The following is a 19,806-nucleotide window of genomic DNA, read 5'->3' as shown; positions in this document are numbered from 1 at the left end:
CGAATGATTACAACAAACACACACTTTGCAACCAGTCACTGTCAAATATAAGGCTCCAGGTCTGTGTATAGATTTAAATTGTGTTTAAGCTGCCTTCTGCTGTCTTCTGCACTTCCAGAAAGTTTCAGTTCTTCATGCATTTTCAGCATTTTACTCTTGGTTCTATAAGGCAATCAGTGATGGCTCTATTTCAAGTGCATGCAAGAAATTTGTTGTTCTCTGTCCCATTCCAGCTTGCTGAGGATCGCAGCAATGTTACACCCAGACTGTCAGTTTGAAACTCAGGCTTAGAGATCTCAGGTTCATACTCCCTGACTGATCTCATTGCTCATATGTTGAGCTCAGACTTGGCTTGAATCTGGAATTGCAAACCAAAGAAAGGACTTGCGTCTTGCTTCTGCAGACAGTTTAGATTGTATGAGCTTAAGCCAAATGAAATTGCAAGCAGCCCACATTCTGGCACAGTTTAATTAAGAGACTAAAGATGTAAAGATCCAACCCAAACTCTGCCTGAGAAACTCTGGCCTTTTAGGCATAGTTCCCAGTAACAAACTGTGCAGCCCAGAGTACAGGAACATGTGGATTTAAAGACGTCTGCTTAGTTCTTACTGTTCTTAGTAGGAGAGCCTGTTTTCATAGGTGTAAGTTGCCATAAATTAGAATGATGTCACTGAATTATTGTACTGAGTATGTCATTAGTTCAAGGTTAGATATGCACAAAGGAAGCTGACTGTAAAATATGGACAACAGAATTCAGTTCAATTGAATCAGGCCCATAAACAATCTTACCATAAATCTTACTTCAAACAAGGTTTTCTAAAATTTTATCCACTAAATCCTTCCTTAATATATGGAAATTCTGTAAGATGGGAGTAGCAAGATTCTTCAAAGGATGATGCAGCCCACCCCACTGCCTAAAACTAGGATTAGTAATGTTTCTCTTATTTTTTGTAGGTTTTTACCCAACCTGCACTTTAAGACCGCTGGCAATGCTGGCTGAACAAACTTCCTTAACCAATCATTCATAACCCCCTCCCTGGAGTTTAAAGGGTTTTTTATTTTCCCTAGTATCTAACCTGAATCTTTCTTTCAGAGTGCAGGACCATGACTTATCCTATAGACGTGGACATCAGAGCATTTCTTCCTTATTGTAAAAGCCTTTTATTATCTGGTATCAGGCCTCTTCACAAAATATTCTAGATAACATTAAATAACTTCCAGTCTTTCCTCAGGTTTTTTAGAACTCTCTCATTGCTCTCCCTTCCAGATGTTCTTTAGCTGGTATGCACTTTTTGAAATGCAACACAACTAAATTCAGGTATAAAATTTCATGAAGAACTAAACAATCTTTAATCCTCTATTAATAGTGGTAGTGTGACATTCTTCTGTTACACAGTGTGTTTATGGTTATGTAGCTACACAATTTGTATTTTTACATTAGGACAGAAGTGTGGATAAAGCCTACAGGTAAATAAATACGGGATTTCTAGCAGGACTTTGAATCATATAGAACTTTAGAGTTAGATCCAGGGAGAATATCACAATTATGTTATCTACCAACTAAGCATAAACTGAAATTAAGACTACAGGACAATTTTATTAGCTTATTTAGTTGTGCTGATTCTAATAAGCACAATTCTAATTTTGTATTTACCTGTTTTCTTTCTACTAATACCTAAGTATATAACATATGCAATAATCATTCATCAGTCTGGTCATTTTACATCTATAGCTACTTACTGTAGCAAAGTGGGAAGCTCATCTGCTTAATTGAAAACCTCTATGAATATTGAATTTATCCAAAAGTAAAAAAAAAAAAAAAAGATTAAAGTATATTCTGGAAATAATTTATCTGTAGTCTGTTTGAGCCAAGCATCCAACTCCTCTCCTAAACTTTCATAATAAAAAAATGCTGATACTAATGATGCCTCCTCTTCTGGAAACTCTTCCCCCTGCTTATTCATTACCAAATGCTGGAACAACTAGATATATTCAATATAGTCTGCTCTGAGATTTACAAAAAAAATCTTATCTGTTTAAAGATGCCAGAGGTTAGTGAATGTGTACATTCTACCATGTAAAACCTTTCCTGTCCAATAAAAGAGAGCTAGAAAAGCTATAATGTGGAGTTGTCTTTAACACAGTGAATGAATATAGGTGGGAGGCAAAAAGCTGTTCCAGTTGCAAAGAGAGGAGAAATGGTAGTGTAGCCAGCAACAATTAATCCATGTAATAACTGATAAGCCATGGCTAAGAGAGAAACCCAAACAGAATACAAGAAAAGAATTGTTAAATTCACTGCAGCCGTCTCCCATTTGTTACAAAGGCATGGCTTGCTGACTGTGGTGGGAAAGAAATGGGAAGACTACCTCTGTTTGTCTGTGGCTCTAAACTAAAGGAACTAAAGGTGTCATACAAAGGAACAGGAATTTACCTTGGCTTCATTTTCACAGCTCCCAGATGAGAAACAATGATGACCTTAGGGAGCCAGCAGTATTCCCTTAGTAGTCTCTATATTAGGTATTTGAAATATATTGAAAATTAAAGTGATAAGGTTACCTCCCGCTTAAGAAAACACATTGATTCTTTAAAAATATGGGAAAAATTAAAGATGAATTTAAGAAAATTACTTATGGCACAAAAAGCACATTAATGCTGCCCACATTATTTATAGAGAAAGAAGGTTATTTTGGCTCAGGTGACAAATTACCCTTCCACAGCAGAAGGAAAAAAATAGTTTACACGTTCAAGCTGTAAAGTTATTAAACAAGATCTGACTGTACTAAGAAATGCACAACATATTAGAAAAGTCAATTTCTTAAATTAAATGGCAAATCAGCAACTGGATGAAGGACTGACCTTGGATCGGGGTGGTGCTCGGATGTACCATTTACAGTCTACTGCTTCAGTTTCAGAAGCTTTTCCTTCTTTGACAATTTGTACAGATTCCACAATTCCTTCAGGTCCTCCCATCTCAAACTCACAAACTAAATAACAAAATACCAGAAAAAATGAAACCTGAACAGCAAACAAAAATATTTTCTACAGCAGAGTGCAAAGGCCTCGAAGTTTAAAAAAAAACCAACATACCAACCTGGCAATGGTTTCAAAACGCCAAGGTCCTTAAAATCCGGATCTTAAAAATTGAGAAAGACAAAATTAGTTTTGTTCAATATCTTGGCTATAATGTCAATGTGCTAAAATTTGACAATGCACTTCAGTGATATGATTATACATATATTTATTGGAAATGAGAAATGTGTCAAAACTATGGCAACAAACTAATTATTAATGCATAAATGATTTTCATACCAAATTCTTTTTTTTTTTTCTGTTATGAAATCCTGCTTTTCTGTCTCTCTTTTTTTCAGAAGAGTGAGTTCAAAAATATTTCTGCAGACACTAGTGAGCAAGAACATCACACAGCTAACCACATGATATTTTAATACATCAGTCTAATGAAAGAGGATATATTTACAGATCCATTCAGAATCTTTTTGCCTATTTTGCATTTTGCAGTATGATTATAATACTCAAGTTAACTAGAAAAATCTAAACTTCATTCTGTGTTTATGAATACTCTGCCATCCCTACTGACAAAGAGGAGACACTTTGTCAGAAACATCCGTTTGGTCTTCCTGGAATAAATACCATAAGAATTTACAAAGGAATTCCTTGTGCTAACAAGGTAATGTGTCTAATAGGTGTGCTATTTTCAATCAGAAAAACATGATTATATTTACTGTTTTATATGTTTTGTATTATGCTTTTATAGCCAGATATAACATATAGATGAAATGAGTTTGGTCTTCGACCTATGATTCAATAGACAGCTGTCCACTGAGAAATCATAATTTCACAAAATTTGGCCCATGGTGAATACACTGTCCAAAACCAGAAATGTGAAAGAGGCTAAAGTATTTCAAGAGAAGATGATCTTTTCAGGATAGATTGGTCTTGTCTGGGAGATTTTTATCACTTGCACTGCTTTTCTACCTAAAATGAATATTCTGCACTGTTTTTCTGATTTTCAGGAGTTTAAAAAAAAAAAAAAACAACAAACAAACAAACAAAACCCAAAGACCAAGAAGGAAATCCACTGGCCTTTTCTGAAAAGTTGATAGTATTTGGTTTTCTGAAAACAATGATAAAAGTTTATATACAAACACTCTACATTAAGCTTCTCTTGAGCCACACACATAGTGCCCAGGCCTCAAAAGGATTGTACACGAGGAAAACCAAGGTAGAGTTTGAGCCATATAGTCTATTCATGGAACTGATCTTATTATTTCAGGATTGGGTCAGTGTAGAAAAACTTATACATAAAGCAACAAAGAGAAAGTTTGGAAGTAGGAAATATATCAAATAAAAAAGCCCAGAACCAATACAGCACCAAAACTGCTGTTGCCTTCTAGCCGTAGTTGAGTCAGGACAGCAAGAATCATAACCAAATAATATCCTGAAAAAGTCTAATGCTCTATTAGCAAGATCAATCATTTTAAGCTGAACAGTGAGAATGTGTTGACTTCAAAACTTGGAGTTGTAAAATAATTTTTTTTTAAACTGCCCCTTTGTAACCAGGCTGCTGTTGTTCCTCTCAGTTACCTTTTACAGTTGCACAATATAAATCGTGAGTAAATACCCATGAGTTTAAGGGACTGCAAATATAATTGAGTAGGCGATTAGCATTAATTGTTAAGCAGTTTTATAGATCAGTAGATAGATAGGATAACCAACAACACTAAATATAATTAAATATTTCAGTTAATGTACTCAGATGTTGATATCCAGTGCTGAAAGCAAGATATTTGAGGAAGTCTACTTTGACTACTGTTTCAAATTAACATCTAAACCCTGTCTAGTGTAACCATTACATTTCTTCCTTTTGCTGAGTTTGCAAGGATCACTCTGAGCTACTGAAAACACTCTACCACATTAGCAAAGTACAGAGGAGGAAAGAAGGAGAAAAAGGTCCAGACAGGATTTCCCTTGTATGAAGGAGTTTTCATATAAAGGAGTGCTAGTAGAAAGAATCCAGGCTGAAGTGTAATGTAGACCATGCAATTTGGCCCACAAAACAATTCTGAAAGTATGTTCTCATTTGTTAGGACAAAACCACATAGAAATGCACAATCTCTTAAAATTTTAGAAATATGGTAGAACTTGCTCAGTTTTGAAAAATAATCTTTTTGCAGCCTTTCAACATCTCAAGAGTGAAACAAAATCTACAACACCTGAGGTGATGATACACTTCATTAAACATTAAAAGTGTACCAATATTATTAAAATAAAAACAACAATCTCTAAATAAAGTATTATCAGAGATGCTGGAAATTCAACTGTGTTTAAGCATATTTACCCAGCAAATGTTTGGGTTTTATACAGTCTACCATTAAACAGATTATACTTTAGCAGTGCTTCTGTATGTAATTCAATCAAATTGTTATTATCAGTCTGGCTGAGTCAGAACCATTCTAATGAAGCCTAAACACTGACTGGCTAGATCTTCCAATAGACAGATAGTCCTGATGAAAATCATGTTCCTATTAGGAAAACCTCCCAAGATAGGAAAATTTTGCTTTGAAAAATAAGATTGATCACCTATAACGAGAGAGAAAAACAGGACGCAATCGGCCTTGAGGCAAGTACACGTAAATTTTGTTTTTTATGGGGATCTCCTTATTGGGGAAATAAAATATGTACAGAGGAAACCAGGAATTCTCATATGGAATGTGAAAAAGTGTAAAGGTTATGTAAATGGAAGACCTTGCATCCAAAATAAGCTCTGTAGCTCTTTCCTGAAGCATTGAATGTCTCTTTTAAAACCAACAAAAACCAACAAAATAAAGGTTATCCAGAAATTTCCTTTGGTGATACATTCTAACCTATTCCACAAATAATAGATTCCTGAAAAGTTTATAAGACTTTCTGTAAAGTCTCTGTGAAGCACAGAATTATATTAGAAACTTCTACAAGATGCAAAAATCTGTGCCAGGTTATTTGGAGTTAGCAGCAAACAAGCAGAATGAGAAACTTTAGAGTGGCGCAAAGAGAAAGTGGCGATAATCTGCAGATTTCCTTAACCAGTAAAAAAATGGGGTGGATGAGCAGACAGTGAGGTGGACTGGAAACTGACCGAATGACCAGGCCTGTGATATGGGTGATCAGTAGCACGAAGACTAGTTGGAGGCCAGTAATGAGTGGTATACCCAAGGGGTCAATACTGGGTCAGATCCAGTTTAACATCTTCATTAACAATCTTGATGATAAGGCAGAGGGTACCCTCAGCAAGTTTGCTGATGACACAAAACTTGGAGGAGTGACTGATACACCAGATGGTCATGCTGCCATCCAGAGGGTCCTCAACAGGCTAGAGAAATGGGCTGACAGAAACTTTATGAAGTTTAATAAGGGGCAGTGCAAATACCTTCACCTGGGGAGGGACAACCCCATGCACAATATATGCTTAGTCCACCCAGCTGGAGAGCAGCTTTGCAGAAAATGACCTGTGAGACCTGATGGCAGCAAGTTGAACATGAGCCAATAATGTATCCTTGCGGCTAATAAGGCCACCGATATCCTGGGCTGCATTAGGAGGATTGCTGCCAACAGGTTGAGGGAGTTGATTCTTCCCCTCTACTCAGCACTGGTAAGTAGAAGTGCTGCCTCCAGTTTTGGGCTCCCCAGTAAAAAAGTGATATGGAACTACAGGAGACAGTCCACCAAAGGGTCATGAAGCTGATCAAGGGACTGAAGCATCTGTCAAATGAGGAAAGACTGAGAGAGTTGGGACTGTCCAGCCTAGAGAAGAGAAGGGTCAGAGGACATCCTACTAATGTGTATAAATACCTGAACACAGGGTGCAAACAGGATGTAGCCAGGCTCTTTTCAGTGGTACCCAGTGACAGAACAAGAAGCAATGGGCCCAAACTGAAACACAAAACACATGAGGTTCCCGGTGAACATCAGGAAACACTTCTCCACTGTGAGGGTGACTGAGCACTGGCACAAGTTTCCCAGAGAGGCTGTGGAGTCTCCATCCTTGGAGATATTCAAAAGATGACTAGACATGGTCCTGGGCAACTGGCTCTAAGTGGCCCTGCTTGAGCAGGGGTTTGGACAAGATGACCTCCAAAGGTCCCTTCTAACTCCAACCGTTTTATGATCTTATGATTCCTTAATAGCTAAACACTGGAATTGGCTAATATTGAAATAACTAGCAAAAAGACAAATCTAAGGTAATAGCAAAGGTTAGACAAATCTCTATCACAATGAGACTTGTTTTGATGAAATTTGCTTTGGGTCATCGGAACGTATATACCCATCCTGGAGACATCTGTTGCTTGTACTGACAGCAATAGATATCTCACCCTTGGAAATCAAATTATTTAAGTCAACAGATGTTTCAATATCTCTTTTAAAAAATGGAAGATTGAGCTTGCATGTTCCTTAGCATATCTGGGCTAGAACATACTTAATTACACATAATTTTTTATATCCGAAGTAGAGTATATACAGTGAAGAATATGAGCGATTACTGTATGGTCAGAATTTAAGATGATGGAAATGTGTACCACAAAATCCTGATGCAGACATAAGACCTGATTGTGGTTAACTTTTGAGGTATTTGTTTTCTTCTATAAATGAGAAATAAAGGAATTATTTGATCAACCTATACACTACAAAGGGTTGATGTTTGAAACATAAAGGAGTTTTTGCTGTTTGTGAATACAAACCCCTCCTTTTTTAATGGATATATGCCCAAAGTATTCACAATATGTAGAAACCATATTTCCTAATGATAAATAGGGAAACTGTCCACCTTTACTCATTGAACAGACAGCTGTAGATACATCTTTTCATTTTCCTGTCTTTGAACGACTAGAGATAGGCAACTTCTGTCTCTCAATATTTAAGAAATTTTAACGCATGCATGTAGTTCTCTGTCATAGAACTAATAAGAGACCTGATTTTACACGTAAATTGTCTGGAAAAGTAAAGAGAATTGCACTATTCAGCAAGCTACCGGTTATTTATTTTCAAGTGTCATGTTCTTTTACAATGATTTCTGGGAGCCTAAACCAGCCCTGCCTTCTTGAGGGGTGAAACATAATCCTCTATAAAAGCAGAGCTTGCAGAACTCATAACAGAACAGCCTTTATCTGTATTAAAGATATGAAAGGTTCGTCGAAGAAAGCCCACAGTTTGCTAGACACCCTTAAAAACAGTTCTATAATAATTATATCTGGCAGTAGTATGTGCTGCATTTGCCGTTTGTTTTCTATGTTTTTTCTTTTAAGAACAATATTGTGAGCAAGGCCGCCTATTTTGGACGCTACATATTTATAATCTAAAACAATGCTTCTCAAATTTTTCCCTCCTTAGCACAGTCATGAAAGAACTTGACGGTGGTAAGTGCAAATGTAAAAGTGAATATGACTCTTGGTATTTCACCTTGAAGTTCTACCTGCTGTTAGATCAACAAGAAGTCATATGAAGACAAATAAACGCAAAAAGATTTGTACTCTGGAGAAGTTTGAGAAACTCTGTTTTTGAGGATGTAGCTCCATAAGGAGACACCAGTTTGTCTTGCTTTTGGTGGTGTTTTAATGCACACAATGGCAGGCTGAAAGTTCTTAGCCTGCTTGCCTCCCTTGTCTACTCTCACCTGTTAAGAGTAAGTTCTTTCTCCAGTGTAAATTTTGTATGGGTGAGAACCATGTCAGAAGGTAAGAGGACTCATGAGAGCCTTGGCCTCATCCTCAAATGGTGTTTGGACTATTTGATAAGTGCACCCAAATCCCAGAAGTGCTTCTTGGAGCTGACATAGTGAGAAAGGAGAGCAAGAATAGGCAACAATGTCATACTCAGATTGCGGAGTGGAAAGAGGAAGTTTGAGAGACTTGATATGTGTGGGATTATTTGGCAGATCATTTTTATTATGTTAAATATTTACACTAGCAACTGAGTGTTCCAATCAGGCATCATATTCCCCTTATGCAGCACACTTGTATGTGGAAACACAGGGAAAAAATGATCCTATGATGAATATTTCAGGGGCTGCCTATACCTTTATCTGCCAGTTGCTCAGGAACGTGTGAAACAAGACTGAATGAGCTCAGGAGCCCACTTTATCTGAGCAATCCAGCCTTGCCATGACAGTGCAGCTGACTTGACCGCCAGGACTGACTGTCAGTCAAGGCCAGTATCTCATATGTGTCTCCCCAAGGTAATATCCCAGTGGCTTTCTGTGATTGACTAATGGTCTCTGAACTTGACTAGAAAGAAAGATATGCAACAAAAAAGTGCTATGGAGCTTTTCCTGAAAGATGTTGAATACTAAGTACATGCAATTTCAGCATAAAACTACTACGGCTTGGGATTTGTCTTATTGGTTTGTTAGAGATAACTTCTAGCCTACCCCATGGCAGAAGTATAGGGAAAAATGAGCCAGAGAGTTTAGCCACAACTGATTGCTAGGCATTACTTCTTCAGATTGAACCAATTTATATATGGTTATTGCTTGCTACAATTAAGTGCTAAATCTGCATATCCTTTTCAGAGAGGGCTTTCATGCTGTATCAGTCCATAGAGTGGATTTCCCAGGACAGCAGGAAATTAGGGGAATAACTTGATGATATAAAGTAACCTTACTTTATCATAGGAGAAATGCTTTCTCCTAGTTTTACCTCAGAACATTCAACAGAATGAATACATTTACTACAATGTTCCCAATTTTGAAGCTACATCTTTTTCAGTTATTATATTCAACAGGATATATTATTTGTGCTACTTCAAATAGCACTGAATAAACTGTAGTTGACCACACATTAAGAAACTGTAGTTGACCACACATTAAGACACATTTCCAATACAAACAGAAATATCAGGATAGTGTTTACCCCTACTGATATTCCCTTCCTGTAGCTGGCCACACCAGCTATGCCATGTAGGCTATTGGCATCTTTTTGAAGATGACTGCATCTCACATGGGAAACTCAAATGTTTCCTCTAGAGTCCACGTGTGAACAGTTCACCTTCCACTTTAATAAGAGATTTCTTGTGCTGTCTCCAAATATTTTTCTCTTACAGCCTAGCAAAACATCAGGTGGACTTTTGCAAAAGTGAATAACCATGTCAGAGAACACTTAAAATTGAGTTGTGTTTGTAAAAACATCTGATTGCTTAATCATCTTCACATATAATATACCAGAAAGAGATGAACCAGACACAATACTCCAGAAAATATGATCCTTAGAGTGGAAAGAAATGAAATACCCATAGACAAATAACCATTCATTAGTTTACTGTGCAACTGCTAGATTTTTTCGAAGTTATTGGATGAATTATATTGTAGTGCTCTCCTATAACAAGGTCTTTGTACAATTCCAAAAGCCAATGTCACAGGATGTTTTAAAAATATATTCTATATGCAGAGTAGAAATCTGTTGGTGTTTAGCATCAAAGGGAGAATTCTAGGTTTTCATTCCCACTGGAGCCTGAAAGCTCATTCTCTAAAGGAAAAAAAAAACACCAAAAAACCACAAAAACAAACAAACCACCAAAACTCCAATCAAATCAAAGGAAGAGGGAAATTCATTCATTAAACCAAATTGTCAATTCTAATTGTAATTATATGTGCCCACCACAGACAATGCAATAGAGGTTAAAGCTACGCTTTCAGTGAGCAAGAAGAACTCTAAAAGCCACACAGCTCAATGAATTGCTGAGGAAGGCATATCAACATCAACCAAGTCAAAGAAACAACCACGGGAAAAATGAGTCTTCTATCCTGTCCTTTCAACATCCGTTGCAGTATGTCACTTCAGTGACCACAGTTTTCCTTCTCTTTCTGCTGCTTTTAGGAGGTCTCCCTGCCTAGAAATAGTCCTTTCAGAGAGCACTGGGCTGTTGACCCCATCAGTAAAAATGTAAACATTTACATTTCCCACATGTAAAAAGCCTTCTTTACAGGATGAGAAGATGGGTCTTCAACCACTTTAACTACAGAATACACAGTGGAGCTGCCTTGGAGATATTCTTGTATTTTCTTTTGATTCTTCAATTTTTTTAACAGTACAGGGTAGCAGTTTTCTCTGAGGAAAAGTTTTAGTATAGTCCAGTTGTCAGAAAGGAGATAACTCTGTGTGTTAGGCTGTGAATTCCTACTTAAATTACCCACAAACTTATGAATTTTACATTTTATTATACATGAAAACATTCAGATCTTTAAGGGATATAAATAATATATGGGAAGGGAGCAATAACCCTTCCACTATTTCAAGTATTATGAAATTCAACTTATCCTGAGATTATGGGAGGAAAACATTTTGATAAATTTTTGGTTAAATGAGGCTTTAGAACTAGTTTTTTTGGCCTTACAGTTTGTCTGCTTCTCGTTTGTTACAACTTCATACACTGACACTCCCTTTTGTTCAAATAGATGTTTTTTCTCCAATTTCATGCCATTAAAAGTGCCAAAGAACAGTCCAAGCCATGATTAATTGCTAATACTGACCAAACACAGATATAATCTGTTAGAAACAAGATACTAGGTCAGCTAGGACTTTTATTATTTTGATGAGGAAAGCTCTACTGTATGTTTTACTATATATTTGACTAAAACAAACAATTGATACCAACCGTAGCCCCAAATGGTTTCTACTTAAATTAATGAATAAAGATTGTTGCTCATCAGTAAGACATGTCTTGTTATATGTCCCCATGAAAAAATAAACAGGATGATAAATTCTAAATCAAAGGGGTTTTGATTTAGCCTTTTAGCCTTTTCAACTTTTTCTTTAAACAATAAGAACCTTCTAATGAATCCTCAATCCTCTTTGAATATCATTTATGCCACATGCTCTTTGTTCACTAACTGATTCTCAAACTGGTTTGTCATGAATATCAGCAAACAAACAGGTCTGTGGATAACTGAAGATCTGTATTCTAGAGTTTGAATACATTTAGATTTGTGACTATAAAAACTCAGTTACTGCTGACTTTGTCACACCCCAGAAACTCCAGATCCAGCTATCCCTAAATAGTTATTATATTCAGCATAGATTAGAAATTTTTAATTCTATTGTCATGACTTGGGAATTTAGATTTAAAAAATACAGTTTCCATGGAATTCAACAGATTTGCAGGTTTTCTCCTTTATTCAAAATCTACCAGTCTGAAGCAACAATTTGATTTCCTCTAGATTTACTCACAGTTTTAATATTGACTAACAGAAGCAGGTTTAGATCCACAATCTGACCTGAATTTAACAATTGATTTATTGATTGCTACACTGATTGACTGCCTCATCCTCATGCAGAGAATGAAAACTGGTCTTTTGCATCACATTCACCATTATAATTCATTGACTCACTCTTCAGAAAGGCAATGCTCATAAATCCATGTGTCTACTTTATACAATATGCAATATTGCCTTTAACTGGCTGAAGCGACTGGGAAAAGAACAGCAAAGTCGGTACTGATTAGAGATTCTCCAGTTCTTCCGTTGATGTGGTAATATTTAGAAGAAATGAGGTATCAGAACAGTTTTCACTTTGAGCAGCAGCAGGAGGTCAAACCTGATGGTCAGTCACAGTACTCGGGATTTTTAAGTACGGGTCAGCCGCTTATCCAACAAGCAGGCAATAATTAAATTTCATTTGACCAGATCAAGTTTTTGACTGCCAAACAGCAGGATTTTTCCTAGCTTGATTTGAAAGAGTTATTTAAAGCTCTAGTGATAAAGAAAAGAATCAAATATAAGTAAAAACATTCATTTAAAAGCACTTGGTAAATCATTGATCTATATGTATATTGGAATATCACTGATATGCAATATTCTGAAATACGAACAACTATATTAATGCTACAAAAGATTCTTGTGGGGAGAGCACATGAAAATACAGAGACTCAAATTACCCAAATATGATTTCTAAACTACTGAGCCAATATGCAATATTTTATTAAAAAACCCAACCTATAAACTTATTTTATGTAATCTCAGTATGGACTTTGTAGTCAGTAGCAGTTAATAACCAGCTGTCTAATCCACATAATGAAATCAGCATTGAAGAATAAAATAATTTTGATAATAATTTTCTGCATTCTCTTTTAATATTAGTTTTCACATGGAGTTGAGAAATGAGCTATGGGAAAGAAAAGAAAAGAAAAGAAAAAAATCAAGAGAAAACAAGAAGTGGTATCATACAATCTTTTATTAACCCACATACTGCAACCAGCAGATTTGATAACATTGTCTCTTGAGCTTCAACTATCAGATAACATCTGGCAAATGATGTTTGTAAGTCCTGTTACACAACATCTTCTGGCTTCTCAGTGTCATCTAGGGGACTGATATGTGACTAGAATAACACATTTCATGCTGCCTGCTTCTGTCATGCTATTACAAATTTTTAATATTGGCTATGCCACAGACATCAGTTTATTTGAATCTGAATTCTCAGAAAATATTTGGCAATTCTGTTCTCATTATCTTACTCATGACTCAAGCAATCTTTCTTAACACAAATTGATGGATATTAGATGTGCTCTTTTGACATCAAAGTATTCAAATAACCTCTTTGCATCTGTAATGTGTAATGATATCTGAAGCAATATTTTTTACATGTTGGTCAAAAACATTTGCTTACTTATTTTCACAATTTTGCATTTTTTTTTTTCCTTTCAATGGCATTCTCAATTGTTTGGTAGATCTCATCACCCTAAACATTAAAAAAAATAAAATAATTGAAAGTCCATTTTAGACTGGATAGCACAAACCAAAACATTTTGTCTCACTGAACTTAAATTCTCCCCTACAAATCTATTTGAGGAAACACTAATGTCAGATACTCATTTACCTAGTGAATTGCAGACTATCCTGTGATCATGTAAACAATGTGGAGTTGACATAATCAAGGAGAGTCTTCAGAGCAAGAATAGTTTGAGCGCTGGATCTCTCAATTTCAAAAGATATTTGTGTACTTGAATATTTGTGCTATTTATTATATCATGCATTTTTAATAGGAAACAGAACAAGTCTGTCTTGAGAATTGCTCTCTAAGGGTAGAAGAAATTGTGCTAACAGTAATGTTACCTGATTTGATTATGAATGACTAGCATATTTTTAATGAAAGTTTCTCATTTAGACTGTAAGTCGATACAATTGCAAAGTGCTCTTAAATCAGATTGGAAATATGATAGCAGATGAGAATACAAGACTAAACCCATGCTGTCTGACTGTGCATACAACTTCATTGGCATGAAGACAAATCTCATCCTTAAACCAGAAGAAAGAATCTGGTCTGTTAAGCTGAAATCTTTTCTGTATTGTATGAAGTTGTAGGTAATGTTTTTATGCATGACATTATATTATTTAAATAAATATTGGATTGCAGCGGAATCACAGAATCACGGAATGGTCAGGGTTGGAAGGGACCTCTGGAAATCATCTAGTCCACCCCCCCCGACAGAGCAGGGTCACCTGCAACAGGTTGCACAGGACGGTGTCCAGGAACTACTTTGGGAAATAAATGCAAAACTTTAGGAAGACAAGAGGGGTTAAGGAATTCTGTAGTCTTCATTCAGTAATTATAAATGCAAGGTTCGAAACCAGTTTTAAATATTTCTTTATACTAATAAAATAAAAATATCACATTTTTATTAATAGAATATAATTTCTAGCAAACAATCAAGTTTGGTGGTGGGTTTCTTTTTTTTTTAGGTAAAGGGGAAAGGAAAGGCAGAAAATACAAATATGAAAAATGCAATTGAAAGATAACAAAGTGCCAAGTCGACAAAGAAAATAAACTTCTTCAATTTGAATCTTCCTAAATCCAGTTCTTTTGCTTAAATGATTGTTTATTTCAACAGGTGCCTTACCACCTAAGTGTCCTTATAGTCGGTCCTAAATGAATTAAGAAAATAAATGAATGTAGGCATTTTAAAAAAACTTCAGATTGCTGAATAAATGAATGAATAAAGAGTAAACAAACTAGCGATAAATAGTCATAGCTGCCAACAACACACAGCATGGAAGACACCACCATTCTTTGGAAGGTCTGCAGCTGAGCTAGCTCAGGCTTAAGAGATCTGAGTTTCTTCATTATTGGAAAGGCATGTGATAAAGACAACTTTCAGAATCAGCTGGAGTGGCGAGACAAGATTTTGCTTAAAAAATGAGATACTAAAGATCACCTTGGCTTTCTCTATTAACTTCGAATTTTAGAGAAAAGAACACATGATAACACAAAAAAATCACTGGCTTTTTTTCCTATCAATAAATAATTGTTCCTTTCAAAAAATTATCCTGAAGTACTGCTCCATTTTTATTTTAAAAAGCCCGTTTGGCAATGGTTGCACTACCACAAGTTTAAGTAGTGGGAATGTAGCAATAATCTACTGGAAAGCTTATTTTATGTTTAAAATTTAAAATCCAAGGAGTGGAACCAGTACTCATTGCAAATGTTGCAGAACTAGTATCACTTAATTTTACAATCAGCAAACCTGATTGACAAACTGAATTGACCAAAAACCTTATCTGAATGAATTCAGTTCTAAGCATGATTCAAGAAAATTACACATTTTTACATACAGAAAATAATTTAATTTCAGACAATTTCAAGGCGATCTTTTAGGGACAAGGATATGTAGAGGAAGAATAGCACAAGATGACAGACAAATCACCAATCATGATGTTGTAATGCCAACAAAAACTCAAGTTACTGTAACAGAATATGAAAACAAATAAAAACTGGGAGTTAGTGAATAAGTTGATCCTACTTAAGGCTGTATTGGTGTGATACTGATCAAATAGACAAACGTTGAATTGATATATATCTACCACATCATTTGTGTAAAGGTAGAAAATTAGGTTTTAATTCATGAAAAGAGTTGAAGAAATAGTAATTCAATTCTCCAAAATAAATGAACACTTCATTCTGACTTAGTTCAATAGGTAGAGGACAGTATTTAAATGTACTTACCTTTAAGTAAGTACCCAAACCTAGAGATTGCCCAGATTTAAGCACATGCTTAAATGTAGACTTCCTGAAGTTCTTTGCTAAATTGGGACTAGATTTAGTGGCTTGTCAGTGCAGCATTTGAGTACAGTAAGCTTAAGCAACTGTTCTTTGGAATTATCCTTGGGCATACCAGAAAGTAATTTCAGAGGTTTTTGATGGATTACAGTGTTAAATTAGAGTAACTGTTATTCATATTTGGCTTGAGGGCCTTAGTGAAATGAACAGGTTTTGCAGAGGGAAAAAAATAAAGACACCTAACATTTGGATTTGCCACAAAAAAAAACCCCAAACAGGTGCAAATTGAAAATATCTACACATTGAACATAAATTGAACAAAAATGACTTATCGGATTTCCAAACAAAAGAAAAACATTAGCTGTGCTAGTGGCATTATGCATGTAAAGATGATTTCAAAGATTTGCAGGAAATAAAATTATGTCACTTTTTTTTTTTTTTCATTTCAAAGCTAACTAATAAAACACCTACAAGATACAGTGCAAATTACATTATTGGACATTATAGAAACAGACCATAGGAGGCTAGAAAATTCTTGAACTTTAAATAGGGATGTCAGACACTTGTGGTATCCTGTGTTTGGTGGCTGAACTTTTTGTCAGCCTTACCCTGTTAACCAGAAGGATAAGCTATTTATGAGATTTTAAAGGAATATCTCTGCATAGTGTGAATTAGTATTACAAGGAAAAAAACCACTTTAATCTACTCAGCATTCACAAATATTAAACAACACTCGCCATAAGCAATAAATGACTCTTGCATGAACCCATTATTACCGTTATATGCCTCTTCATTATAGATTTTAATATTTTAAAGTTTGGATTCTTTTAAGATTGGGCTTAAAGAATTCAACCTCTCACTTCCTTAATTTGTCATGATCATTTTTAGGATAACATGCCTGCATTTATTATACACATAACGTCATTACTGAGATGATATTTGTTCATAACTCTGTACTGTACATATAAGGTAAAGGTATATATGGTAAAAAGTGCTTATCAGTAGCTTTACGTAGGTTATAACTGTACACAGAGAGAGTGAAAGAGAGAAAGAAAAAACACAGATAGGAGTAAATCCAGATGTTCAAAGGCTGGATTCAAGCTCTTCCACCATGTTCGCGTCTAGCAACATATTCACTGGCTAGAATTAGCTATACAGTTGATATCTATCTCTCACAAAAATCTTTGTATTTCTGTTCCTCACATGGAAAGGACTATGCATGATGGTATTTCTCTATCCCCACATGGAAAAGACTACGCATGATAGCATTTCTCTACCCCATAAGAGCAGTATGTTATTAAAGATTGCAGGGTCTTTGACATCACATAATAAGAGAGAAAGAGAAGACAGATCAAAGGCATAGATACTCTAATGGGCTAGCTAAACGTTTATTTACAAAAAAAGTTAGGACAAAAATTCTATCAAAGTTGAAGGAAGCACAATCTTGCTTTTGGACCTAAGCACCAAAGAAGCTCAAACATTATATCTGAGATGAAAGAATTACAGTCTGCATTTCTCAACAGACAGTAAACAAATCAACATTGGTCATAGCCATCAATATCACAAAAGATATATTAAGGTGAGAACATACACCTACTAGAACTACAAATATACAAAATCATATTCAAAAACATTCACCTCAGTTCTGGTCAGAAACAGAGACTCTCTGGATTGACCTCTTTATGAAAAAATGTAAATACTACCAGAAGAAAATGAACCAACGCTAACCAGTCAATGAGTACATACAAAAAAGGCTGAGAGATGATATATTTTGAATTTGACACATTTACTTATTTACTATTACATACTGCAAAAATATTCAATTCTAGAAACAGACGCATGACTGACTTGTCCAAAGACTCCGGTGTGCAGAATCAGAGTTTCTAATTATGGGGCAGGAACTCTTTTTATTAGTTACAGAGGACTGGGAGCTTTCTAACAAGGGTTTGTGTGCGTTTCTTTAAGGAGAATTAGCTAGAAGCACTATTCAAAGAGTAAAAAATCTGTTAAGTAAGTGTTTCTCAATTCTAACAACAATAAGTAAGGATCTTTATTGACATATTTAGTTTTCACTAAATATGTCAATAAAGATCCTTACTTATTGTTGTTAGAATTGAGAAACACTTACTTAAACGAACAGATGATAACAACAAAATCAACAATCACAGTTACTTGAACCTATGCAAATATCAAATTATCAAATACGGGTGACTGAACACAAGTGATATAAACATGGTTTTGTGTCTAACATAAAAGCATTATTTTCTATATGGACAGTTAAAGAAACAAAACACTTGCCACTCTGTGGCTAGAATAAAAAATAGTTTATTTGCCTAAAAGGAGGGCCACAGTCATGCTGATTAGACAAAAGTGCTGAGGTGACTGTGAAGATTTACTGGCTATACCCATAACACCTCAGAAACCTGTAGATACAACACATAAAGATGAAAATTTAACGACTTAAGGAATGGATAAGTAAAGAAAAGAATTGCTTCAATGTCAGCAGAAACTCTGCAGACATCCACATTGCCAAGATCACTAAAAGAAACTATTACAGACAACAGCGTTGCCAGGATGAGGCCGCAACACAATCAGCCAGAAGTGCATCCTGGTAAGAGCTGTTAGAAAATCTGCCAGATAAGGAAGTCAGATGAACTGGAACAACTTTGAAGAGTATTCAAAAAATCCTTACTCATTACATATGAGGCAGTAATTTTCTCATTTTTTTCCGTGAAGAAATACATGTTGAAATGTTTGAATGAGAACTACCAGGTAAGATACTTAACAACAGGTTTTGGAGCTGCTATTCTGAATACGCATATTCGTAGTGAAAATTCCCATTGTAAACAATGTCTTTCCAACCACTTGTGGAAGATGACTACCCAGGCTTTCTGTTCACGACAAATTCCATATTATCTTCCCTGTGCTGCCATTTCCAAATGCTTCACAAACATTACAAAGAAATCAAGAACTAATAGGGAAAACAAACTTCCAGGGCTCACTAGTTATTTCCACATTTTGCAAGGGTTTAAAGCAAAGGGTAATCACTCTACATCAGACTTAACATTAAGCTAATTCAGTATAGTATTTGCATAAAGCCAAAAGTACACCCTCAGGGGAAAGAGCATATGCCTCTAAGATTTAGTTTTAATTGTTCTGTAACAAGTAATAATGTAAAATATTTTGGAATTATGACAATGGTGATGTAAAAATGCAGCTTAATGTAAAAATGTTGGTCTTTTAGTATTATTTTTGAATGAACACCTAAGCTTGTTACAGGTTCCTCCCAGGTGCTTCCAAAAAGACAGACTTTTTATCAGAGAAATGTGGTTCCTCTGTAAATAATATTTAACAATGCAACACCATAATCAACTTTATTGGTGAGATCACTGACATGTCAAGGGAGGTATTTCCTGTAGAGGTAGAAAAGAATTGTTTATACCTGTACGGCAGTACAGTATCCTAGTAAACCTCCTCTAGAAGTCTGTATTCAACTTGTGAAACAGAAACAGAGAAGAGATTCCTGGAGGGAGGTGGGGTGGTACCGATGGCAAAGGGAACAAAGAGCCTATGGCATAAAAAGGGAATATAAGAATTTGGCTTGTGTAGACAAGCAAAGTGATATCTTAAAAAAGAGATGACTGCCATCTTTAAGCTCGAGACACAGTAGCATATAGTCCTGGTGAGAAAAAAGGTTTCAAAGCTAACAAGCAATATTGGTATAAGAAGGCAAAGACATAAGCTGGCTGTGAACAATTTTATGTAA

At 35.5% G+C, this 19,806-nt stretch overlaps 1 protein-coding gene across 1 annotated transcript in view; it reads right to left on the bottom strand.

Moving 5' to 3' along the window:
* Positions 1-19,806, bottom strand: part of NETO1 (neuropilin (NRP) and tolloid (TLL)-like 1) — a 63,102-nt gene that overhangs the window by 25,089 nt on the left and 18,207 nt on the right. Inside the window, exons 4-5 of the mRNA XM_009889073.1 lie at positions 3,095-3,136; positions 2,860-2,987 (exon numbers count right to left, since the gene is read on the bottom strand). Of these exons, the coding sequence (XP_009887375.1) occupies positions 2,860-2,987; positions 3,095-3,136 (170 nt within the window). The remainder of the gene's footprint in view (positions 1-2,859; positions 2,988-3,094; positions 3,137-19,806) is intronic.

The sequence above is a fragment of the Charadrius vociferus genome, unplaced genomic scaffold (assembly GCF_000708025.1).
Source record: "Charadrius vociferus isolate BGI_N301 unplaced genomic scaffold, ASM70802v2 scaffold65, whole genome shotgun sequence".
Taxonomy (NCBI): domain Eukaryota; kingdom Metazoa; phylum Chordata; class Aves; order Charadriiformes; family Charadriidae; genus Charadrius; species Charadrius vociferus.
This window is presented reverse-complemented; position numbering and strand designations above follow the sequence as displayed.